General features: G+C 45.4%; 1 protein-coding gene across 2 annotated transcripts in view; it reads left to right on the forward strand.

The window, feature by feature from the left end:
- The first annotated feature begins 19,436 nt into the window (after positions 1–19,436).
- The window catches only part of LOC122539802 (gasdermin-A2-like), a 28,880-nt gene continuing 21,175 nt past the window's right edge, over positions 19,437–27,141 (forward strand). For both annotated transcript variants that reach the window (XM_087977783.1, XM_087977784.1), the window contains exons 1-2: positions 19,437–19,457; positions 24,508–24,732. In XM_087977783.1, coding sequence (XP_087833909.1) covers positions 24,519–24,732 — 214 coding nt within the window. In that variant the 5' untranslated portion in view covers positions 19,437–19,457; positions 24,508–24,518. The remainder of the gene's footprint in view (positions 19,458–24,507; positions 24,733–27,141) is intronic.

Here is a 27,141-nt window from a genome sequence, read left to right on the forward strand (position 1 = left end):
TTCTCCAGTCTTATGGGAATTCCCCTGTAGCTAGAGAAAATACAAAGGTCTTTGTCAAGGCCTCAGCTGTGTCCTCCCTTCCCTCTTTCAGTCGCCTGGGATGTATCACATCAGGCCCTGGGGATGTATCAAACTTAATTTTCTGAAGACAGCTAATACTTACTCCTTCTTCAACATGGCCTGGAATATTAACATATCCCTCCCTAATCTCACCATCATCCATGTCCTTCTTCTTGGCAAATAGTGCTGCAAAGTACTCATTAAGGACGTCACCCACGTCCTCTAGCTCCATGCATAAACTCCCTCCTTTGTCCTTGAAAGGTCCTATCCTTTCCCTCGCTGACTTCTTGCTCTTAATATACACATAAAATGTTTTGGAATTCTCCTTGATCCTCCTTATGAAAGATATTTCATGGTCGCCTTTAGATCTCCAAATTCCTTGTTTAATTCTTTCCCGCTTCTTTTATATTCCTCAAGGGTCTTGTTTGAATTCAGTTTCCTAAACCTTACATATGCTTCCTTTTCCTTTTTGACTAAATTTCAACATCTCTTGTCATTCAGGGTTCCCGAATCTTGCCATCTTATCTTTCATCTTCACAGGAACATGTTGGTGTCGAACTCTGATTAATTGGCCTTTAAAAGACTCCCACATGTCAAAATTGGATTCACCCTCAGCTGCCCTCAACATATTCTATTCTATTCGATTCTATTCTATCTAGTTTCTCTAGTTCCTGCTAATTGCTGTAATTTCCTAAATTTAGCACTTTCACCTGAAGACATGTCCTACATTTAACAATAACTATATTAAAAGATACAGAAGTAAGATCACTGTTTCCAAACTGCGGCCCCACTGAAACTCCAATCACCCAGACAGGCTCATTCCCAATATACAATCTAGCTTGAACCCTTCCCTGGTTGGAATATCTACATATTATTTCAAGAAGCCGTGCAGATGCACCTAACAAATCCTGACTCTTGTAAGCTCTGGCACTGAGGAAGTACAGTTCAATACTGGGAAGTTAAAATCTCCCACTGCAAAAACATTGTTGCTGTTACATCTTTCCACAATCTGCTGACATTCTCTAGCTCATGCTGGTTATTGAGAGGTCTATAATATTGCCCTATCAAAGTGATTGTGCCTTTTTCAGTCCTGAGGTCTACATGCGTAGCCTCAATGGACGAGCCCTTCAAGTTAAAGCAGCTGTGACATTCGCCTTAATCAGTCATGCAGCTGCCTCACCATTTCTACATCCCTCTCTATCATGCCTAAAACATCTAATCCCTGGACTATTGAGCTGCCCCGTCCTGTCCTTCTCTCAACCATGTTCCTATAATGGCTACAACATCATAGTTCCATGTAGTAATCCAGGCTCTAAACTCATCTGCCTTACCTGGTATGTTCCTTACATTGAAATAAATGCACATCAGACCACCAGTCCTGCCATGTTCATGAGCCTGGCCCCACCTGTTCTTCCCACTGGACTTACTTGATTAAAACTCTACCTTCTCCTCAATCATTCCACACGCTGACCTATTGCTCTGCTTCCCTGCCACACAAGTGTAAACCCTCCTGAGTGACCTTAAAAGTTGCATTCAATTCCCTCAGCACCTCTCCTTTTCACTCCAAGTGCAGCACAATTACAGCTGAATGTTAGAATTCACTACTTAAGTTCAAAAAGGGGCCATTGCAGAAGAGTAAGAGGCTATTAATTCAAATCCTGGTGGTTCCTTGCAACATAACTCAAGATTGTAGAAACCCTATAGTGTGGAAGCAGGTCAATTGGCCCATCAAGTCTACACCAACCTTTCCAAAGAGAAGCATTCTACCCAGAATCCCCTATCCCTGTAACTCTGTAATTCCTTTGCCTAATTCACCTAGCTTGCACATCTTTGGACTGTGGGAGTAAATCAGAACACTCAGAGGAAATTCCCATTGATATAAGGGGAATGTGTAAACTCAACACAGACAGTCACCCAAGGTTGGAATCAAACTAAGGTCCATGGCACTGTGAGGCAGCAGTGCTGACCGCTGAGCCACCATGCCAAGAAGTGTGCAACTGGGCAGAACACGAAAAATGTTGGAGATCACAGTGGGTCAGGCAGCATCCATGGAGAGAGAGCAAGCTAATGTTTTGAGTCTAAATGACCCTTCATCAGAGCTGAAATCAAGTGTGGAGGGGGCCGCATTTATGCAGTAGTGGTGGGGGGGGGGGAGGGGAGGAGGTCATTGGAGTGATGGGGGAGATAGAATGTTGATAGTTCAGATTAAGTGATCAGAATGTGAGCCCAGCAGAACAATGGTGCGTCTAACTGCCAGATTGGAAACAGCAGACAGTATCACTGGAGTGGAGGGAGAGGAGAAAGGGTGACAGAGAATGTAACAGGCAAAGCTAAAAGAAAAGGAAGGATTGATTAGATTCCCTACAGTATGGAAACAGGCCCTTCAGCCCAACAACCCTCCAAAGAACAACCCATCCACCTCCATTTATCCCTGACTAATGTACCTAACACAATGGCTAATTCATCTACCCGGCACACCTTTAGATTGTGGGAGGAAACCGGGGCACGCCCGCACAGACACAGTGAGAAGGTGTAAACTCCACACAGTCACTCAAGGTGGGAATTGAACCTGGGTCCCTAGCACTGTGAGGCAGCAGTGCTGCCCACTGAGGCACCGTAATTTGAAACTTTTGAGCTCAATATTGAGCCCAGAAAATTGTAAACAGCCTAGTTTGAAGATGAGGTGTTTCACTGTGATCTCCAGCATTTTTTGTTTTCATTTCAGGTTCCAGCATCTGCAGTACAGGGTAATTTGCTCCTGCTATGTGTGCAATTGGGATCTATTCCCCCAGATGGCAGTGTTGAATTATTTTGGTGTTAGCTCAGTGTTAGCACATTTGATTACAGGTCAAGCAATTCTTCATTTAAATCAAGCAGGAGTGTTTCAGAGGTAAAGATTCTTCAGGAGTTGGGTCATTCTGGTGTGGTATTCAATTCCCTCAGCATCTCTTCTTTTTACTCCAAGTGTAGCATGAACATGGCTGATTGTCAGAAATACAACTGTCTTGTTGCATACTTGTTGCAATGCATCGCGTAAACTCAAAAGAGGCTGCCCCATCAGTTAAGGGGGTATAGCTCAGTGGAAACACATTTGACTGTGGGTCAATAGGTCCCCTTTCCAAATCCTTGTGCCTGTTCTCAAGTTTTGTCTTAAATCAAGATATGTGCAATCAGGAACTGCTCCACAAAAAGCTTATGCCAAGTTGGAGTCTTCCAGATGGCAGTACTCTCTTTGTATTGTTGCATTCTGGAATAGTATTCTTTCTCTCTATACCTCCTTTTACACCGAGTGCAGCACAACTACACCTGAATGTCAGAAACACAATTATTGTAATACATCACTTAAGCTCAAAAGGGAACTGCACTGCTTTGTGGTAGAGCATTTGATGACTAATCATAAGGTTCTTGGTTCTATTGTAGGCTTTTTCCCTTTTAGATTGCAACTGGAATCTAATCCACCTCCAGTTTACATACGGCTGTCAATCTTTCAGGTGACACTATTGAATCATTTTGGAGAGTTTTCAATTCTCTCAGAACCTCACCTTTTGACTCTGAGTGCAGCCCGGGGTTACAGTTGAAATCTCAAAAACATAACTTTAACAGTGTAGATATGGTACTATGCACCAATTAAGTTCAAAAGTGACAGTGGCAGAGCTGAGGGGATTGTGGCTCAATGGTAGAGCATCTGTCAACAGATTATGCAATCTCTGATTAAAATCTAGGTTCCCCAGTTCACCTTAACCTGACATGCTTGCACCTGGAATCTACTCCACAGTCCATTTGCATTAGGCTGATGACCTATTAGATTGTACTTTAGAAACTTCAACCAGTTTGTGGATTAAACAACACTTTACTCAAGCACTCTCCTCAAAGAGGCTCAGAATTTAGTTTGCAGTACAACTTGATTTTTAAGACAAAATATTCCCTTAAAAACACCATGGGAACATTTCCCATTTTACTTACACTCTATCCACCTCCATCTGTCTGAGGAAGTATATTACCTGCACCAATCCACATGTTTGAGCTGGGCTATTGGAAGCACCTTCCTCTCTGTGACTTAGGGCTACCTCTCTTCCATGAAGGTGGGTCTTGCAGACCAGAGCAGATCTTCTCGTGGACCTTCTTGGGTTGCTGCATGGTTTTCTGTCATGAGTCTTTGCTGAGTCATCACTTAGGGGGTGGCATCCAGGTGTGTGTTCTTATACCCCTCACACTTGACCTTCCAGAATATTCAGTGGCCTTTGGCCAACAGGGTCATGAGCTTGGTTCAAATTATCTAACAGGATAACGTCAAAATCTTTCACTGTTGCCATGGTGAAAGGTGCAAAGTGAATACTCAGGCAGTCAAGATGCCAGAATATCTGACTGACACTTCTCCAGTACATAATGCTCAGGCTGGTTGTAACTCTTTCTACTTGAACCTTTATGACCTCTTTGAACTTGGGTTCCACTGTTGGCTGTAGCCGATAGCTGCTGGTCACTGTTTAGTTTTATTTGGCAATTCTCTGTCAGGCCTAATTTCTATGGCTGTGGATATCCAATTTTGGGCCTGGGGTCACTTGACAGCATTCCCTCAGCACCAATTTGTTCTGGTCCAGGTGCAGCACAATTGCAACCGAATGTCAGGAGCGCAATAGTTATGCTACGTACTTGTTGCAATGCATCGTTTAATCTCAAAAGGGACAGTTTCAAGAGTGAGGAGGTACTGTTCAGTCATAGAGCATCCATCTATAGATCAAGAGGACCCTGATTCAAGTTGCATTTTAATCCATAATATGTAGAACTGGAATCTACTGAACAACCAGTTTATATCAGGTTGACGGTCTAGCAGCAGATAGTACTCTCTCTAGCATTGGGTCATTTTGGAGTTGTATTCAATTTACTAGTTTCTCCAACAGCACCACAATTACAACTAAGTGTCAGACATGGAATTGTTGCAATGTGCCACTTCAACTCAAAAGGGACCATGACACGTGCGCAGCTGGTATACTGTGTAGTGGAGCTTTTGTCTACAGTTCAAGAAAGCTCTGGTTCAAATTCTGTGCTCTTCTTGAATTTGTGTCTTCAACAAGGATGTTTAGAACTGGAATTTACTCGACCAGCAGTTGACTGCAGGGTTTTTCCAATAATAGTGTTGGGTTGTTTTGAGATCAGAAGTCAGCTGACACCAGGTTATAGTCCGACAGGTTTATTTGAAGACACAAGCTTTCGGAGCATTGCCTCTTCATCAGGTGAAGTGAAAGAGAAGCACACGGGCACACAATTTATAGACAGAGAGATCAATGGAATGCATTGCCAGGGGAAGTGGTAGAAACTGGTACAACAGCAACAGTTAAGAGACATTTGGACAGACACATGAACTGGCAAGGAAAGGAAGACAGGCAGGTGGAATTAAGTTAGAATGGTATCACAAAGAAAAGAGGACCTATACTGCAGAAATTAGAAATCTGAAATGAAAACAAAGAGCTAGAGAAACGGAGAACTCAGTTTTAAGAAGCTACGCCAGAGTGCAATGGTAGTGTCATGGTGGGCTAAAGACCCTGTTCCTGTGCTATGTTCTAACTCAATAGTCATTTGAACAGCCTCCAGCTTGAAATAAACTGGTTATAGTCGATTCCAGCTACACATACCGTGGGGTAAGATACAACTTGAAAGGGGGCATCTAGATTTGAACGCAGGCACTGCATAACCTTAGAGTTAAATGCTCTACCAGTGAGCTATACCCCAGCTCCTACTCATTAAGTCGGACTGCGGATGCTGAAGATCTGAAATAAAAATGTCATATTGCTGGGGAAACTCAGCAGGTCTGGGCAACATCTGTGGAGAGAAACCATTCTGAGGAAGGGTCACTTGAACAAAAATATTAACTCTGCTTTCTCTGTTCAGATGCTGTCAGACCTGCTGAGTTTCTCCAGCACTTTCTGTTGGTCACCCACATCCCCCCCCCCGACTCATGCTGAAGTCCCATTTGAGCTGAAGTGATGCATTGCCACGAGTGTACACAGTTACAATTGACAATCGACTGTAATAGTGCTGCACTCTGATTACAAAGAGATGCTGAGGGGATAGAATCCAACTCCAAAATGACTCAGTACTGGAGAGAATACTGCCATCAGAAAGACAATCAGCCTGTTTTAAACAGGTTGAAGAACATTTTCCAATGCTAAAATCTTGAATCAAACTGCAACTTAAGAATTAACATTTCGAGTCCAACAGGATATTTTCTAATCAACCTATTCAGAGATTAGATTAGACTAGACGAGATTAGATTCCCTAGAGTGTGGAAACAGACCATTTGGTCCAACAACTCCACAACGACCCTCCGAAGAGTAACCCATCCAGATCCATTTCCCTCTGATGTTATGATAAACCTCTGGACCAGGTGTGGCCTGAACACGGGCCTCCTAGCTCAGAGGCAGGGACACTACCATTGCACTCTGGCATGGCTTCTTAAAGCTGAATTCTCCGTTTCTCCAGCTCTTTGTTTTTTTTCAGATTTCTAGTTTCCACAGTATAGGTCCTCTTTTCTTTGTCATTGATATAAATGATTTGGATGAGAGTATAAAAGGTGTTAGATCTCATAGTTTTGAATGAGAATCCAAGTGCATAAGTTGTATCTTTTGACTTAGTTTTTACTAATTCAGCTAACTTTAATAAAAGTTAGCCAATTCCAAGAGGTAAAGTTTTCCCAAGCTTTAAAAAACAATTTTTTAAATCAATATTCCGTCGCAAATTTTTGCCTTATACAACCACTGATAGTTCCTTTAAAGGACATTATATCAACCAAATATGTTCCACACTGAAACAGGCAGTCACCATACTTTCAAATCACCATATATTCCCAAAATGCAAACTAAATTCAAAGCATTTGCAGATCCCAACCTCCAGGGAATAAAAACACAAACATTACTCGAGACAACATTGAACAATCAATGAACAAAGGTGCATTCGTTCCAGACCACAAAGAGTTATCATTTAATTTAGGGGACGCAGTACCAAAAGCTGTTCTCTCTCTCTTTCTCTCTCCCACTCATTTATGAACATTTTATAACTTGCTTCCTATCTTAGTTTTTAGATTTTTGTTTATTCCTTGCTGATAAAGAGAACAAGACGTCCAATAGTTCCACCATCCAGACCCAGCAGTTATATAACACACAGTCACAATCAGGGAGTTTACCTCCACAAATCTCAGCGGTGATATATATAACTGCTAATCAAAGACCTTCTCTCTGAGTTCTACATGAGCTCAAAGTGCTAACCGAAAGTTCATTTTTTAAGGCTCAATCTTCTTTATTTCTCATTTCTTTTTACCACTGTCTTTGTGAGCGAGATGGCTTTGTATGGTTCCAATTAGCTTTTAACATTTGGTCAAGTGACGTCTTATTTCTGTCTGCTAAAAATCAGGCAATGGATCCCTCAGGCATATGGTAGTAATATCATTTATAAGCATAAGTGGTGGTAGTGCCTCCATCATCATTTGACTTTTCAGGGGAACCAGCTTTAGTTCGGTCCCTTCTTCAGAGTTACCAGAGGGGTCTGAATCTGTGTCTAAACTGGCCTCCCTCCTTCGTGCGCTCCATTGGTCCTTGGCCAATTGATCAGTTATATTTCCCCTGGGTGTCTGGCTGGTTTTCCCGTTCTTTACACCGTTGTTTCTTAAGTTCCTTATTTTCAGACTCCAACTTTTCTTCTATGGGTGCTAGGATGGGTCTGTCGTCTATGGAGGGCTCTGGGTTCCTTCAGCGATCCTGTTCGACAATGCCAAATTATTAGATTCATAGTTTCCAATGAGAGTCCAGGTCTGGTGGTAGGTTCAGGCGATCTTTATTGTGATTTACGCAATAGTTATAGCATAGCAAAAAGGTGCATAAAATGTTTCTAAGTAGCTGATTGGATGCAGCATAAACTCAAAGCAAAACCCCCCACTTTGTTTATTATTGGTAACCCCTCTATAGGTCACTCCTCTGTGAGGTTTATAAAATCATGAGGGGCATGGAGAGGATCAATAGACAAGGTCTTTTCCCTGGTGTGGGGGAGTACAGAACTAGAGGACTTAGGTTCAGGGTGAGAGGGGAAAGATATAGAAGAGACCTAAGGGGCAACTGTTTCATGCGGGGGGGGGGGGGGGGGGTGTTTGGAATGAGCTGCCAGAGGAAGTGGTGGAGGTTGATACAATTACAGTATTTAAAAAGCACCTGGATGAGGTATATGAATAGGAAGGGTTTAGAAGGATATGGGCCAAGTGCTGGCAAACGGGACGAGATTAGGTTAGTATATCTGGTCAGCACAGACGAGTTGGGTGGAAAGATGTGTTTCCAAGCTGTACATCTCTAAGACTACACAGTCAGCAGCACTGAGTTGTTTCTTTGTAACTGGACTGTTTTGTCCTTAACCTGAAGGAAGTCCTGCCACACTCAGCAATTTCAATGTATACACTGTATTCAAGTTAGTTCCTTTCCAAGCATTTACCAGCTACACCATGTTAACTAGGAGAAAGTGAGGACTGCCGATGCTGGAGATCAGAATTGAAAAATTAACTGCCAATTAATTGGATACTTGCCAATCACTGAAGGACCTTTCAAATTTCTTATTAGCCTCATTGCAGGAAACATAAGAAAAACTGTTTTGTTTCCTAATTGTTATAATATCAGCTACAACAATGTGGATACACCTAATTTCAGAATTCTTTAGTTAACAAGTTGTGAACAGATTGATTAAATAATTCAAAGGTGAGTGTGAAACGTTCTTATCTATGCCTTATGCGTCTAACTGCAGCTAATCTTGAGTTTACAAAGCTATTATTCCTCTATTTGTGCCCTAAACTCTCTCACTACTTTCAGCCATCTTCTGCTGCAGTAGCCATGGGCAGCCATCATCCATTTTGTGCTGCTCAGTGATAGGCAGCCCTAACAGAAAGCATGGTTAGTAAATTTGTAGATGGCACCAAAGTTGGTGGCACAATAGACAGTGAAGAAGGTTTTCTAAGATTACAAAGGGCTCTTGATCAAATGGGTAAATGGGCTGAAAAATGCCAGATGGAACTCAACCTGGATAAAAGTGAGGTATTATATTTTGGTACAACCAACAAGAGTATACAATTAATGGTAGGGCCTTGGATAGTGTTCTAGAACAGAGAAATCTAGCAGATTAGGTGTATAATTATGTGTCTCATAAAGACAGATTGATTAAAAAAAGCATTTATCGGCTTGCCTTCATTGCTCAGTCCTTTGAGTATAGGAGTTGGGAAGTCATGTTGAGGTTGTACAGGACATTGGTGAAATCTCTTCTGGAATACCCTGTCCAATTCTGGTTGCCCAATTGTTGGAAGGATATTATTAAGCTGGAGAAGGTTCAGAAGAGATTTATCAGGATGTTGCTGGGTATGGATGGTTTGAGTTATAAAGAAAGGCTGGATAGTCTGGGACATTTTTCATTAGAGCATAGGAAGTTGAAAGATGACATTACAGAGGTTTATAAAATCATGAGGTGTACAGATAGGGTTAATGGTAGCTGTCTTTTCCCGAGGTTGGGGGATTTCAAGATTAGGGGGCATATTTTTAAGGTGAGAGGAGAAAGATTTAAAACATGACATGGGGGCAATTTCTTTACACAGTGGGTGGTTCACATGTGGAATGAACTTCCTGAAGAAGCGGTAGATGTGGACACAATTACAACATTTGGATAGAGCAGTATGGTGGCTCAGTGGTTAGCACTGCAGTCTCATAGTACCAAGAACCCAGGTGTGGAGTTTGCACATTCTCTCCATGTCTACGCAGGTTTCCTCCCACAATCCAAAGATGTGTAGGTCAGGTGGATTGGTGATGTTAAATTGCCTGTAGTGTTAGGAGGATTGGTCAGAGGGAAATGGGTCTGGGTGGGTTACTTTTCCAAGGGTCAGTGAGGATTGGTTGGGCCAAAGGGCCTGTTTCCACGCTGTAGGGAATCTGATCTAATAGATACATGAATAGGAAGGGTTTGGAGAGATATGGGGCAGGAGCAGGGAGGTAGGACTAGTTTAGTTTGGGATTATTGCCAGCATGGACTGGTTTGAATAAAGGGTCTGTACTGTGCTGTATGATGCTGAAATAACTGCATAGAAGCTGGTATCCTGTTACCAAGTCACCTGTTATTACCTTGTGTAAAGCACACTGGCTGTGGCCAGCCAGTGCAGAATCAATCTCTGAACTGAGAAGATTCTGAATTCCCTGTTTATATTTTTTAAACATTATTTTAATTCAGATACCATAGAGATACTTCGGATTACAATTCCAGCATCATGATTTGAACATCATTACCACATTTTGTACATGGTTTTATCATGAACATGTAATTAGGCATTTTTCTCAGAAAATAAATTTAATTCCCTGTTCATTTTTTTCTTCTTTTCTTTCTTCATCCTCAACAGAGGAGACTCTGACCTCCAGGTTATATATTTTTTAAAACCCTCACACCACCACCTAACTGCGGTAGTGCTTATTTTCTCCCCAGCGCCTAAGTTGTGTGCGTGCAGGTGTGAGACACAGTGAAAGCCACAAGAGACACTGGGGAATTTATGGGCCTTCTCCTCCCCGCCCGCCTTGGTGGTCATGGGGCCCAAGGTCCCTCTCCCCAGCCTTTCCTGGAACACTATTGGCTGGGGGAAGGCAGGGGGCGTGGCCAGGGTGGGGGGCAGCCATGTCACTTCCTGCCCCGCCCTTGGTTTATCAGGTGATGGCGGGCAGGGCAGGGGCCCAGTTCCCTCACCGGGGCCCAGAGACACGGTTACTGCAGGAGGGCAGCGGTAGTTCCCCCCAGGTTAGTGCCAGGGCTCGAAGGCCCCCAGGCCATATGTCGCAGGGGCAGTCGTTGAAGCCCCAGGGATTTCTCTATCGGGGTGGGGGTTGGGTGTGGGGTCAGTGGGGCCAGGATCAGATACGGGTTTGGGAGTCAGGGTTCCCGTGCCGGGGCGACGCTGGCACGGCCGCAGGGGCAGTCGTGCCGGGGCGGGGCAGGTCGTGGGATAGGGTGGTCTCCCCGTGGGCGGGCCTGACGTGTCGCGTCTTCTTGAGCGCCTTCTGGCCGGCCGGACGCTCACCTCCCTCCCTGCCAGAGGGTGGAGCTTTGGAAGGCTCCGGTGCCGGGGCTTGCAGTGTTGACTTTGGGGGAGGGGGTGTGGGTGCGGCGGCACCACCATCTGCCGTTGGCGTGGGCTGGGCAGCCTTCTGGGTGGGGCAGTTTTTTCTAATGTGCCCCACCTCGCAGCACAGGTGGCACCGCACGCAGTCCAGAAGGTGCGGTAGGCCACGCCCTCGTGGAGGAGGGTGAAAGAGTCCTCGGTGACCTCCCGGGCCAGGCAAATGAACACCTGGCATCGGAAGGAGTATATGTGTCGGAGGACAGGGTCCTTCAGACCGAGCAGGAGCGGTTGGACACCCGACCGGATTTCCCCCAGGGTGGCGAGGTGGGGGAGAAGGAGCTCACTGGCAATGAAGGGCGGGACGTTGGAGATCACGACCCTCTGGGCCGTAACCTCCAGAGGGTCGACGGGCAGATGTGTCCCGCCCACAATAAGCCCCCTCTCCATGGCCAGGTGGACCGCCTGCTCGGTCTTTAGGAAAAAAACGGCCTTCCCATACATCCGGGCCGCAGCGACGATGGGCAGTGGGCCGACCACACTAGCCATGGCCTTACTGCAGGCCTCGATGTACATGTTGGGGTGCGGATAGGCCCTTACCCCCAGGCGTTTAGTCAGGTGCCTGAAGGGGGTTGCGGTTGCGGCCGGGATTGGGACAGCCGAGCCCAGGGCAGCGGCTACCCCGGCGTAGATGCGGCTGGGCCCCGCGACCTTCGGGCTCGCCATACTCTGCTGCTGGATGTTAGTGGGCCTCAAGCAGCAACGGTGGAGGTGGGCCTCTGGCAGCAGCAGTGACGGAAGTCCTGCGGATGTGCCTAAGGCGAGTCACCCAAGCCGAGTCCCAGGCAGCGACGGTGGATACCGGCCTCCGGCAACAGCAGCGGTGGAGGCAGGCCTCAGGCGAGTCCCAGGTAGGCCCTTGTTCGCAGCGGTGGGGGGCAGACCTGTTGGGGAGGGTCCCCAAAGCAAGTCCCAGGTAGCCCCAAAATTGAGTCCCAGGCAGCAGTAGTGGTGGAGGTTGTGGGGAGGGGCCCCAGGCGAGTCCCAGGCAGCAGTGGTGGAGGCAGGCCTCAGGCAACAGCAGCAGTGGAGGCAGGCCCTTGGTCGCAGCGGTGGGGGCAGACCTGTTGGGGAGGGTTCCCAAGGCAAGTCCTCGGCAGCCCCAAAATTTAATCCCAGGCAGCAGCGGAGGTGGGCCTCCAGTAGCACTAGCAGTGGTGGAGGTCCTGCGAGAGGCTCAAGGCGAGTCCCAGGCAGCAGCAGTGAGGCAGGCCCCAAGCAGTACCAGTTGAGGCAGGTCCGGGTGGGGTCCCAGAGACCAGCAGTGGGAGTGGGCCCCAGGTCAGCAGCAACACTCCCTTGACCTGGGTGAGGCCCAGGACTCAAAGCTCTCAACTCCTTCTGCCTCTGCCGCCTCCTCCTTCTCCTCCTCCTCCTCCTCTTCGTCTTTCTTCCTTCCCAGAGCTCTCTGGATGTGGGGCAGCTGGTCCAGGGACACTCCCCTTCCTCTCAGACACCTTCAAGGAGGAGAGTCTTTGCACGCGCGCACACACTGATCCAGCTCCCTCAAGAGGCAGCTCTCAGAGTAAGCAGGGTGCCAGACATTGTCTCACACCTGCACACACGCACACAAAAAAAACGTGAAAGACTCAAGGTGCATGAATCTTTATTCAAATTTCCACCACTAGGAAGAAAAGAAATACCCGAGTGGCCAAATTCCCTGTTTGTTTTTTTTATTTTATTAAACAAATTACAAAACAGTTTACAAAAAAAAAGTTAACATTTACAGCTGTACACAAGAGACAGCAATGTTACAAGAGAGAGGAGCAGTAAAGCTAGGCCCCAAACCCCTACTGTTCAACCATTTTACAGGGAGATGAGGACAAACCTCAAATCCCAGTTCCACATATGACCAGACAGTGACAATGACATTTGTACATTAGACAATACAGACCCAGCAAGCCCCCGCCCCTCCCACCTCTCCCACCTTCCGACCACTCTAAGGCAGCCCGCCCCAACCCACCTTCCGGTTCTCGGTCCGCCCTGACACACCTTTCAACCACCTCTAGGACAGCCCGCCCGGGGTGACAGCAGTCAGGACGAAATTTCCTGTTTGTTTTTTTTATTATTAAACAAATTACAAAACAGTTTACAAAAAAATCATTGACAGCTGTACACAAAAGACAGCAATTTTACAAGGGAGAGGAGCAGCAAAGCTAGGCCCTGAACCCTACCGTTCAACCAATTTACAGGGAGAGGAGGACAAACCTCAAATCCCAGTTCGACATATGACAAGACAGTGACAATGACATTTGTACATTAGACAATACCGTTACATGCAAAAGTGCAGACAATACAGACCCAACAAGCCCCCGCCCCTCCCACCTTCCGACCACTCTAAGGCAGCCCGCCCCTACCCACCTTCCGGTTCTCGGTCCGCCCTGACACACCTTTCAACCACCTCTAGGACAGCCCGCCCGGGGTGACAGCAGTCAGGACGAAATTTCCTGTTTGTTTTTTTTTTCCTGTTTATATTTTTATTTTATTAAACAAATTACAAAACAGTTTACAAAAAAAAACATTGACAGCTGTACACACAAGACAGCAATTTTACAAGGGAGAGGAGCAGCAAAGCTAGGCCCCGAACCCTACCGTTCAACCAATTTACAGGGAGAGGAGGACAAACCTCAAATCCCAGTTCGACATATGACAAGACAGTGACAATGACATTTGTACATTAGACAATACCGTTACATACAAAAGTGCAGACAATACAGACCCAGCAAACCCCCACCCCTCCCACCTATTTCCTGTTTGTTTTTTTTTTCCTGTTTATATTTTTTTTTCCTGTTTATATTATTTTATTAAACAAATTACAAACCAGTTTACAAAAAACATTGACAGCTGTACACAAAAGACAGCAATTTTACAAGGGAGAGGAGCAGCAAAGCTAGGCCCCGAACCCTACTGTTCAACCATTTACAGGGAGAGGAGGACAAACCTCAAATCCCAGTTCCACATATGACAAGACAGTGACAATGACATTTGTACATTAGACAATACCGTTACATACAAAAGTGCAGACAATACAGACCCAGCAAACCCCCACCCCTCCCACCTATTTCCTGTTTGTTTTTTTTATTTTATTAAACAAATTACAAAACAGTTTACAAAAAACATTGACAGCTGTACACAAAAGATAGCAGTTTTACAAGGGAGAGGAGCAGCAAAGCTAGGCCCCGAACCCTACCATTCAACCATTTTACAGGGAGAGGAGGACAAACCTCAAATCCCAGTTCCACATATGACAAGACAGTGACAATGACATTTGTACATTAGACAATACCGTTACATACAAAAGTGCAGACAATACAGACCCAGCAAACCCCCACCCCTCCCACCTATTTCCTGTTTGTTTTGGTCAGCTAGGTGATCCTGATTGGTCCAAGTTAACAACAGAATCAAGGATCTCATATTCAACAAGACCCACCTGGTTCCAATCACTACAGATACAAATAATGAAAGGTCCATATCCTGGTGTTTCCGCTTGCTTTCATTGGTTGTTTTCCCACTCCCTGGAGAGATTCTGTTCCTGTATGGTCCATGGCTTCTACCAGCACTGCTCATTGCGCTCTGACCTTCCCCACCTCAATCGTCTCCTCATTAACTTTTGGCACTGTCATTATTCATCACCTTTGACATTTGGTCACCCCTCATCTCACCTCAGCCGGAAAGCAATATTTTTCTGTAATCTGCTGCTAGGTTTGACTAATTTGCGCGTGTGTGTGTTTGTAGCATTTTCTGTCAGAAACACTAGTGTAAAATGAAAATAGAATCATCTTCTCATTTACAAATTGCCATGAACTGAGCCAAAGTGTCAAATGCAATGTTCTCTCAGACAGCATCCAGGGAAGGGGCAGTTTTGCTTTGAGATGATTCCTGTTGTGAAAGTTTTTGTTTCACTCGAGTTTCCTCAAGGCTGCTTCCGCCCAAGTGTGTTTCTTCTTCTTTTAGAACTTTTTCTTGGTAAGAATACACTGTCTTCAAAGTTCCCAGTTTCAGCATTACACAACTCCAGGCAAAGCTGAATATCATCTCCTAGTGACCCCCCCCACCCCAGTTGAAGATACAGCACCAAGTCCTTCATATATAATTTTAATCAGCTTGCTCAGATGAGTTCTCAAATAACGCCATGCCAAATGGACCGGTCACTTGTACCACATGACCACAAATATCATGCCTTGAAACAAATGGTGTAATGTGAGCCCACTGGGTGTGTGAACTGGAATCTAAGACAAAAAGAAAGCTATTTCAAGAGAGTCCTGTTGTTTATTGATATTGTCCCTGTCTCTAGGTCAGAAGGTCCGGATACAAATCCCTACCTGCCACAGAGGTGTGTTTGGATTTGATTTATTATTGTCACGTGGACCTAGGGGAGAAAGTGAGGTCTGCAGATGCTGGAGATCAGAGCTGAAAATGTGTTGCTGGAAAAGCGCAGCAGGTCAGGCAGCATTCAGGGAACAGGAGAATCGACGTTTCGGGCATAAGCCTGAAGAAGGGCTTATGCCCGAAACGTCGATTCTCCTGTTCCCTGGATGCTGCCTGACCTGCGTTTTTCCAGCAACATATTTTCAGCACATGGACCTAGGTACAATTGAAACTTCTGTTTTGTGTGCAGTACAGGCAGATCATAACATATAAAGTGCATTAATAAGATAATAGAACAGAGCAAGAGATACAATGTTACAGCTGCAGTGACGGTGCACCAAGACCGAGATCAACATTAAATTTCAAATTTTAGAAGTCCATTGTGAATTCTAATCACAGCGAGGAAAAAGCTGTTCTTGTATCTGTTGGTGCATGTATGTAAGTTTTCATATCTTCTGCCCAACAGAACATGGTGGAAGAAGAGGTGACGAGATGTGTGGATGGAGCCATTGGATGGAAGGCTGGCTTGTGTGATGGACTGGGCTGTGTTCATGAATCTCTGTAGTTTCTTACAGTCCTGTATAAAGCAGTTATCATACCAAGCCGTGAAGCATCAGGATAGAACGCTTTCTATGGTGTATCTATAAAAATCTTTACTTGATGCCACCAAGCACTCTGTGTCTTTCCTGTATTCTGTCTTGTCATTGTTTGAGATTCAGCCTACAATGGTGATGTCCAAACAAGTCCAATAGAAATAATTTGGGAGCTGGGTGAAGGTAATGGAATTATTACTGGTCTGATAATCCAGAGGCGCTCTGGGTCATGACAGGGGATCAAATTCCACATGGAAGGTGGTGGAATGTGAATTCAATAAAGAGGGAGCTAATGTGCAGAAGGTGGGTTATGACTCATCCAAATCAGCTGATTTTTTAAAATAATCACCAGCATTCTCCTCCAAAAATTATGTATCCAATTCAGACATCCATTCCTCAGTCTTCTGTAAAAGGTTCACTGGACTCAAAACATTAACTCTGCTTCTCTCTCCACAGATGCTGCCAGATCTGTTGAGTTTCTCCAGAATTCTGTGTTTGTTTCATTCCTCAGGTCAGAGACCATGGACTGGTGGTGCATCTTTGCCTGCATTCTGAACCCTAACGTTGGCAGGGAATAAGTGAGGGTGTTGCATTGTAGAAACCCAGAAATGATGACATGCAGGACGTGGGAATATTTAATACTTAATCAGGACTGATTTCTGATGTATGAAGAGAGGCTGGATCGGTTGGGAATGTATTCATGAGGTTTAGAAGAAGGATGATCCCATAGAAACCTATAAAATTCTCACAGGACACGATGGAGTAAATGCAGAAAGGATGTGGTCTAAAGCTGTGGAGTCCAGAATTATGCTAAGGATATTGGGTAGTCCATTTAGTACTGAGAAAGGAGAATTCCTTCATCCAGAGAGTGGTGAAGCCAAAATTGTAATATTTTCAAGAAGGAGATAGATATGTTTGTCATGCAGAGTCCTGGATAGTTTAGTTGAACAGAGACCTAGGGGGTTTGTGTACATACTTTTTTGAAGTTTGTGCCACATGCACACAGGGTGATTAAGAAGATGCTTAGCACACTTGCCGTCATTGCTCAGATCTCTGAGTATAACAGTTGGGACATCATGTTGAAGTTGTGCAGGTCATTGTGAGCCCTCTTCTATAATACTGTGTCCAGTTCTGTTCACCCTGGTAAAGGGAGGATGCCATTAAGCTGGAAGGGGTTCAGAACCGATTTACCAAAATGTTGACAGGAATGGAGGGTTTGAGTTTTAAGGAGAGGATGGAGAGTCATAGAGATGTACAGCATGGAAACAAACCCTTTGGTCCAACCTGTTCATGCCGATCAGATATCCCAACCCAATCTAGTCCCACCTGCCAGCACCCAGCGCATATCCTTCCAAACCCTTCATATTCATATACCTATCCAAATGCCTCTTAAATGTTGCAATTGTACCAGTCTCCACCACATCCTCTGGCAGCTCATTCCATACACGTATCACTCTCTGCGTGAAAAAGTTGCCCCTTAAGTCTCTTTTATATCTTTCCCCTCTCACCCTAAACCTATGCCCTCCAGTTCTGGACTCCCCGACCCCACGGAAAAGACTTTGTTTATTTACCCAATCCATGCTCCTCATAATTTTGTAAACCTCTATAAGGTCACCCCTCAGCCTCCGACCTCCAGGGAAAACAGCCCCAGCCTGTTCAGCCTCTCCCTGTAGCTCAGATCCTCCAACCCTGGCAACATTCTTGTAAATCTTTTCTGAACCCCTTCAAGTTTCACATCTTTCCGATAGGAAGGAGACCAGAATTGACACAATATTCCAACAGTGGCCTAACCAATGTCTTGTACAGCCGCAACATGACCTCCCAACTCCTGTACTCAATACTCTGACCAATAAAGGAAAGCATACCAAACGCCGCCTTCACTATCCTATCTACCTACGATTCTACTTTCAAGGTGCGATGAACATGCACTCCAAGGTCTCTTTGTTCAGCAACACTCCCTAGGACATTACCATTAAGTGTATAAGTCCTGCTAAGATTTGCTTTCCCAAAATGCAGCAACTCTCATTTATCTGAATTAAACTCCATCTGTCACATCTCAACCCATTGGCCCATCTGGTCCAGATCCTGTTGTAATCTGAGGTAACCCTTTTTGCCGTCCACGACACCTCCAATTTTGGTGTCATCTGCAAACTTACTAACTGTACCTCTTATGCTCGCATCCAAATCATTTATGTAAATGACAAAAGGATTGTTACAAAATTTTAAAGACATTTGGGTAAGTACAGGAATAAGAAATGTTTGGAAGGGTATGAGCCAAATGCAGGCAGTTGGGACATGTTTAGTTTCGGCTTGTAGTCAGCGTGAACTGGAGGATCTGCTTTTTTGGTGTATAGCTCTTTCGCACTATGACTCTGATATGGGAAGAAATCAGGAACAGAGCACTAATCTGCTTGATCAGGCATAATCATATTGAATAGCAGAGCAAGCTTCAAAGGCCGAATGGCCTGCCCTGATATTCTATATTTCTAAGAAATAAAATTGAAATTACTTCTGAACTCTGCTATTTTCAGACTGGACTGAATGCAGCAGAAAGCCCAAATGTTGCCCTGCACTGAAAGTTTCACATTGGTGTCTAAACACTGTAGGAAGGACATGGTCAAAGGAGTAAGAAAACGAAACTCAGCGACCAACCCTGCTCCCGGACACGTTTGAAGTGAAAAGGGAAATTTGTATTTAAATTGTTTCATAGTATCAGGAGATACCAAAGCATTCTAATACCAAAAAAAACTGCAGAAGCTGAAACAAAAACAGAAATTGCTGGAAAAACTCAGCAGGCCTGGTAGCAACTGTGGAAGGAAAACAGAGTTGACGTTTGGAGTCCAGTGTTTTGAAGGAGAGTCTTTGGACTCAAAACTACTTCGATTACTCTTCACTAATGCTGCCAGACTTGCTGAGCTCCAGGACATCTTAAAGGTGTTTAGCCACTTTACCCAACATATGTATTTATTAGCATTGCATGTGTAAAAGAGGTCTTGGGTTTTTCGGTGAGAGTCAAAGTCAAAGTGTATTTTTGAAATTAAAGAAAACATTATTTAGGCACTTTTGAGTTGTAGTCATATCTGTAACGCAGAGAAACGCCCACCCCATCTTTCACATTTCAGACAGGAATTGGATAACGTCTTGTATCTCAAGGCGGTGGGGGTTGAGGGGGTGGGACTCTCTGGGAGGAGGGTGGGTGAAAGAACCTTTAAATAGAGCCAGCGTGAGGCAGAGGGAGGGAGACAGAAGGACTGGACCCAAAGGTAAGACTCACTGCGGCTGCGGTTATGAGGAGGTGGGTGTTCATCCAGGGAGCCCTCTCCCTTACCCCCAACAACAACCCAACAACACCCAACAACACTCACCCCCCCCCCCCCTCACCCCAACCACCCTGGGGTTGCAGACATTCCCCCAGTCTCCCTCTCCCCCCCCCCCCCCCTCACCCCCCACCACCCTGGGGTTGCAGACTTTCCCCCAGTCTCCCTCCCCGCCCCCCTCACCCCCCACCACCCTGGGGTTGCAGACTTTCCCCCAGTCTCCCTCCCCGCCCCCCTCACCCCCCACCACCCTGGGGTCGCAGACTTTCCCCCAGTCTCCCTCCCCCACCCCCCCGGGGGGAGGTACAGCCCCTCCTCTGAGTGGGGGGTCACTTTCCCTGGATCTTGCCTCTGGATCCCAGGGATCTGGTCCCGCCCACCGCCGGGAGATCCACCCGAACCCCCCTCCCCCGGCTCCAGTCAGGAACGGGTCTTTAAAGTTTGTGAAAGTTGGGAAGTTTGTGAAAGTTGATCCCAATCCCGATCCCGGAGCCCCCCTGAGCTGCCTCCCGATGGAATTTCCTTTGGGGTCCCCGCGGGGGATGGATCCTGTCACCGGGAGGGAGGGAGTGAAACAGGACCTTCCCAGCTCCAGGCAACTCCTCCTCCCCCCCCAGAAAAACTCCCCCCACCCCCCCCCCCCCCCACCAGTCCCAGCTCCTGATTAAATCACTGAACACGGGGCAATCTGCCATTGTAGATATTGTTTTCTAATCAGTTTGTTCAGAGAATGAACATGTGCAGTTTGAACCGGGACCTCCCGCCTCAGTGGTGGGGACACTACCCCTACATCACAAGAGAGTCCCCCCATTGGTATGCAACCCCCACTCACACCCCCCTCTTTCACCATTCTCCCTCCCCCATCCCAGCTCTGTCCTCACAATCGATTCCCATTCATAGTGGGACTTGAGGAAAATCTATAAACACACTTTTTCTTTATGTTTTTACATGATTTACCCCAACTTCCCAGCACAAACTCCTGACTGCATACTGGATAAAATCAAAGGGGTGAGTGAGTGCCATGGTCCTGGGCTGTCTCACTAGGCAGTGGGGAGGGGTCACTAATGTGGAATAATTTCCCCTCTGCTGTTATTTCACAGCATTCCTATTGAAGTGCTTGTGCATTTCCAGCACCACTCTCATTTTGAGTGTTTTATCACAGCACCCTATTATGTAAATATGTGTGAAAGGTGGTGGGGGGGCTGGTTGTGCCTGTCCTCCCCTACTGGTGGATGCCGTGATAGCAGGAACTGGATGGGCAGAAGGGCCAGCACAGCTCACTCTTGCATTTGGGCCGGTGGCTCAGGATCCGCAGCTCCCCGAGGCAGGAGGCGAACTGACATTTCCACCCCCCCCCCCCCCCCACCTCCCACCCACCGTACCGACACAGGACGGGGGTGAGGGGTGTATGTTATGGGAGCGTGGCTGACAGGTAGGGGGTTTACTGGGGGGTGATGGAGGGGGATATTTTTAGTTGGTGGGCTGGTGAGAGAGGATGTGTTTTTACTGGTGGGGCTGGTTGGGGAATCGGTAGGAGATGCTCAGCAGAGATGGGACTCTGTCAGGGACACTACCTACAGCACCGCACTCAAGGCCTTTGGGAAGAAACAGGGCAAGACAGGACTGGTTTGAAGCAAGCTCAAGTAAGCTCATGGCTGTCATCAAGGTAAAGCGTGTTGCACTGCTAGAGCACAAATGCAACCCTACCCAAGCAACCCTGCAAGCGCTAAGGACATCAAGAGGCAAGGGCCAGAGTACAGCCAGGTGCTGCACAAATTGTTACTGGCGACAAGTACGCAAAAGCATTCAGTCATTATTTGACACAAACAACATCCATGGAGTGTACGAGGGGATCAGGAAAACCATTGGTCCAACCGAGAGCAAGACAGCCCCACCGAAAACCATAACAGGCGAGACCATCAAAGACAAAGTCAAGCAGATGGAGAGATGGCTGGAGTATTACTCCAAACTCTACTCCAGAGAAAACAGCATCTCGGACAGCGTGCTGGACGCAGTGGAATGCCTGCCAGTCATGGAGGAACTGGATGCATTGGTGATTGCCGAAGAGCTGAATAAAGCAAATTGACAACCTGCCTACTGGGTTCGAATTGTATTCCATCAGAGGCCATCAGGTGCGCAAAGGGCGTACTGCTAAACTACCTGCATGAACGACAGTGCCAGTGCTGGAAAGAGGGAATAGTGCTGCAAGACAGAGAGACTGCAACTTTGTCACCCTAGATAAAATCAAAGGGGACAGAAGTGACCATAACAACTGCAGGGGAATCTCTTTGCTGAGCATCATTGGTAAGGTTTTCACCTGCATGGTCCTGAGCAGACTGCAGAAAATTGCCGCAAGGGTATATCCTGAGTCTCAGTGTGGCTTCAGGTCAGGATGCTTCACAATCGACATGATCTTCTCCCTTCGACAGCTGCAAGAGAAATGCACAGAGCAACGACTCTATGTCACTGTAGGGTGTTGGTTTGTTCGCTGAGCTGTAGGTTTGATATCCAGACGTTTCATTACCTGGCTAGATAACATCATCAGTGGTGACCTCCAAGTGAAGCGAAGCTGTTGTCTCCTGCTTTCTATTTATATGTTTGTCCTGGATGGGGTTCCTGGGGTTTGTGGTGATGTCATTTCCTGTTCATTTTCTGAGGGGTTGATAGATGATATCTAGATCTATGTGTTTGTTTATGGCGTTGTGGTTGGAGTGCCAGGCCTCTAGGAATTCTCTGGCATGTCTTTGCTTAGCCTGTCCCAGAATAGATGTGTTGCTGGAAAAGCGCAGCAGGTCAGGCAGCATCCAAGGAACAGGAGAATCGACGTTTCGGGCATAAGCCCTTCTTCAGGAATTTGCTTAGCCTGTCCCAGGATAGATGTGTTGTCCCAGTCGAAATGGTGTTGATGTTACCATCAACATCTACAAGCTGGATGTAGTCCATGAGTTTACATACCTTAGCTCCATCATCATGGACAATCTCTCCCAAAACTCTGCGATCAATAGATGGATCAGACGAGCAGCTTCATCATTAGCTAGGCTGACAAAAAAAGTCTGGGAGAACAGAAAGCTGATGACGCACACCAAGGTTGCAGTCTACAGGGCTTGCGTTCTCAACATGCTGCTTTACGGCAGCAAGACCTGGAGACTCTGCTCCAGACAAAAGCGACATTGCAACGCCTTCCACCTTCATAGCCTGAGACGCATCTTGGACATCAAGTGGACTGACCAGGTCACCACCAGATTCCTCATTCTGCTCCAACAACACCGTCTCCGCTGGCTGGGCCTGGTCCACACCCAGACACCCAGCCTCTTCATCCTGCTCCAACAACACTGTCTCCACTGGCTGGGCCAAGTACACCACATGTCTGACGGGAGGATCCCAAAAGACGTGCTGTATAGGGAACTGGCCTCAGAGAGTATAAGGGTGGTCTTATCTTTGTTTCAAACATGTCTGCAAGAGAGACATGAAGTCACTGGGCATGAATGTCGAGAGGCGGGAAGACATTGCAAGCGATCGCTCTCGCTGGAGGCTGGTATTACACAGAGGTCTAACAAGAGGAGAGCAGAAGCTGAGGCTTGCTGCTGAAGAAGGGCTTATGCCTGAAACGTCGATTCTCCTGCTCCTTTGATGCTGCCTGACCTGCTGCGCTTTTCCAGCAACACATTTTTCAGCTCTGACCTTCAGCATCTGCAGTCCTCACTTTCTCCCGCTTGCTGCTGAAGACAAGCGCACCCACCGATCAAACAACACCAAGACAACACCGGAGGACAGCGCTGTCAAGTGTAGTCACTGCAGCCAAGACTGCCAATCTCGTGTGGGCCTCTGCAGCCACAGCAGATGCTGCTCTACCAACAAAGACTGAAGCAAGACTTCCCAGGCACAGATCCATGCTCTAGCAAGACAAACAGTTGCCACTCATGATTGTATAAATTAAGGAATAAGAATGAATAGATTAGGCAGTTGCTCAGTGGTTAGCACTGCTGCCTCACACAACAGGTACCTGGGTTCGATTCCACCCTTGGACAACTGTCTGTATGGAGTTTGCACATTCTCCCTGTCTGTGTGGGTTTCCTCCGGGTGCTCCGGTTTCCTCCCACAATCCAAAGATGTGCAGGTTAGGTGAATCGGCCATGCTAAATTGCCCATGGCGTTCAAGTATGTGTAGGTTAGGTGCATTAGTCAGGGGTAAATGTAGAGTGAATGGGTCTGGGTGGGACACTGTTTGGAGGATTGGTATGTACTTGTTGGGCCAAATGGCCTGTTTCCACACTGTTGTGATTTCTGTGAATGTAATTGTTACAGTCTGACACACTTATCAGAATTTTTTAAAAGAGAGTCAATGGATGTAAAAATTTTGGATTTTACAATACAGCACAGTAACAGTCCCTTCGCCCCCTCCCGCACCTCTTCCCCCCTCCCTCCCCAAAGCTTGCACCAATTCCTATTCCTTATTTAGACTCACTACTTATTGCCCATATGTGGTTTCTATCTGTCTGTTCACCTCCCATTTATGTGTCTATTGAGGTACACCATAAATGTTGCATAGGTCCGTGCTTATTGAAATATATAAGATTCTTAGGGAACTTGACAGAGTAAATGTGGAAAGGTTGTTTTCCCTTGTAGGAGAGTCCTGGACAAGAAGGTATAAGGGATCTTTATGAAGAGAATTTCTTCTCTCAAAGAGTTGTGAATCTGTGGAGTTCTTTACTGCAGAGACATGTAGAGGTTGGGATGCTAATATTAAATTAATAAGTTAATATTAATATTTTTTATTAATTTAAGGGAACCAAGGGTTTTGGGGAAAAACAGGAAAGTGCATTTGAGATTTATTGGATCAGTCATGATTTCATTGAACTGTGGAACAAACTCAATGTACCGAATGGCCAACATCTGCACTGATATCTAATGCTCTCACAACGATGTCATTCTAACCCAGTTTATTGTTTCAGTTTCAATGTATAATTATAAATCAATTCATATTTTATGTTTGTAGATCTTTACGTCATGTTTCACAAAGTAACTCAGAAAATCGTGAAAGAAATTGACCCTTATGGTAGCACATTGATTCCTGCCGTAAGTCCCTATTTTTCCGATGACTTCAAGCCCCTGTACATCATCAAGAGAAAGAAGAGAACTTTATTTTTCACAAAAGATAAATACATCCCGACATCCATCACACTGGCTGACATAATAAAGGATGGCAAAGACTTAGACATTGGTAACTGATTTGCTTTTGACTCGTATTTCTCTGCACAAAGTGAAACAGCAGTAATTAGATAGATACTCTAAAGAAATATGAATTAAATCTCACTATTTATTAGGTTCACAAATGGACATGCCTGACTCCTTGTATAGAATATTAGCAGTATAAAGGGATGGTCAGGCTCTGATCTGAAGATCACTTCTGTTCTCTAGGTTCCTGACCTAGGGTCACAAGCTGGATAGTAGTTCCCAGTTTACTGGTTTCACAATGCTATTTCTTCCCTCTTTTATATGTTTTCCAGTTACCATCTACATAAGCTGTTTTTTTAAAGTCTGATTACCCCTTCTGTATGCTGGTTAATTTGATCAAGCAAAGCTGTGTTTTTACATTGGTGCCTTACTGTAATATTTTACTGTTTATTTCAGTTTTACTTTCTCAGAGAACTCTAGCTTGTCCCCAGTAGAACTGTGTTGCAGAATGTTGGGCTCTCCATCATAAAGGGAGCTGGTGATGTCATTGGACCAGTAATCAACAACTTCAAGTTAATGTTCACAGAACATGCTTCAAATCTCATCACTGTGGATGGTAAATGGTGGAATTTAGAGTGATAGAGTCATAGAATTGTATAGTATGGAAAGAGACCATTCAGTTCCACTCATCCATACAGACCAGATCTCCGAAATTAATCCAGCCCCATTTGCCAGCACATGGCCCATATCCCTCTAAACCCTTTATATTCATGTGTCCATCCAGATGACTTTTAAATGTAGTAAATGTACCAGCCTCCTCCACCTCCTCTGGCAGCTCATTCCATATACACACCACCCTCCTGCGTGAAAAAGTTGCCCCTTACATCCTTTTAAATCTTCCCCCTCTCAACTTAAATTAATACCCTCTAGTTTTGGTTTAAAATTTGGAATTAAAACATAGTTAGCTTAGTGATGACCATGTAACCGCTGATTGTTGTAAAAGCCCATTCAATTCACTTATGCCCTTTAGAATTAGAGTTAGGTTTCTCGTGATTCTTAACTGCCTTCTGGGCACTAAACGCTAACCTAGCCAGTGATGCCTACATTAGCACATTCTACAAATGAACACATTGGAATCAAGGCTCTCTATCTTTACCATTCAATTTGGGATAAGCCATTTAACTAGTGTTGCAGTATCACTGTTCCGAGTTATCATCACGATGCTGCGAAATAGCTCTTTCACCAAAACCCCTGACGAGGGGACTGGTAACACAGACACACAAATGTGAGAGAAAAATGAGCCAGTGATGTGAATTCAAGAATTTTGTTTTGTGAAGAATTTATATCACTCCATCAAACTATCAATGTCTTGAAACAGAAGACTGAAGAAGTTGAGATGTAGGGCCACAGCGGGAAAGATGGCACAGGGTCTAATGGCCTTCTGTGCACACAAACTCAATACAACACTTCACTTACTCTGGAAGAGTAGAAAGTACAGGGATCAAGTTAGAAAAGAAATAAGGAAATCAAAGAGAGGAAGTGAAAATATATTACAAAGCAAGATAAAGGAAAATCAAAAGATGTTTTATCAGTAGATAAAGAGCAAAAGGATAGTTAAGGAAAAAAATGGGACCTATCAGGGATGAAGAAGGAAACGTATGAAGATATAGAAGATATAGGAATAATTTTAAATTGTGTTTTCTCTCTGTATTTTCAAAGGAAAAGGATGATGTGGATACAGTAATGCAAGAGGAGCAGTGTGAAATATTGGACAAAATAATCATAACAAGAGAGGAAGTCATAGAGTCATACAGCACAGAAACAGGCCCTATTTCTCCATGCCGACCAGACATCCCAATCTGATCTAGTCCCATTTGACAGCATCTGGCTCATATCCCTCTAAACCCTTCCTATTCATATACCCATCCAGATGCCTTTTAGATGTTGCACTTGTACCCACCTCCACTACTGGATTCCTCACAGTGGATAAGTTGCCAGGACCACATGGATTGTTGCTGAAAATGTGTTGCTGGAAAAGCGCAGCAGGTCAGGCAGCATCCAAGGAACAGGAGAATCAACGTTTCGGGCATAAGCTCTTCTTCAGGAATGGATCACATGGGAACAATCATATGGATTGTTCCCATGGATATTGAAGGTGGTTGGGGAGGGAATAGCAAATGCTCTGAGGATTATTTTCAAATCTTCACTAGACACAGCTAAAGGTCAGAGGAATGCAAACTTGGATCTATTGTATAAAAATGGTAAAGCAACAATGCCAGTGCATGGCTTTGTTAAGGGGAGGTCATGCCTTACAAATTTGATTGAATTCTTTGAGGAAGTGACAAGGATGATCATTGAGGGTTGTGCAGTGAATGTTATCTATTGGACTTTAGTGAGATATTTGACAAGGCCCCATATAGCAGACTAGTCCAAAAATGTAAAAGCCCATTGGATA

The sequence above is a fragment of the Chiloscyllium plagiosum genome, unplaced genomic scaffold (genome assembly GCF_037043375.1).
Source record: "Chiloscyllium plagiosum isolate Xiang-an unplaced genomic scaffold, Cpla_swu_hap1 HiC_scaffold_32, whole genome shotgun sequence".
In the NCBI taxonomy this organism is placed as follows: Eukaryota; Metazoa; Chordata; class Chondrichthyes; order Orectolobiformes; family Hemiscylliidae; genus Chiloscyllium; species Chiloscyllium plagiosum.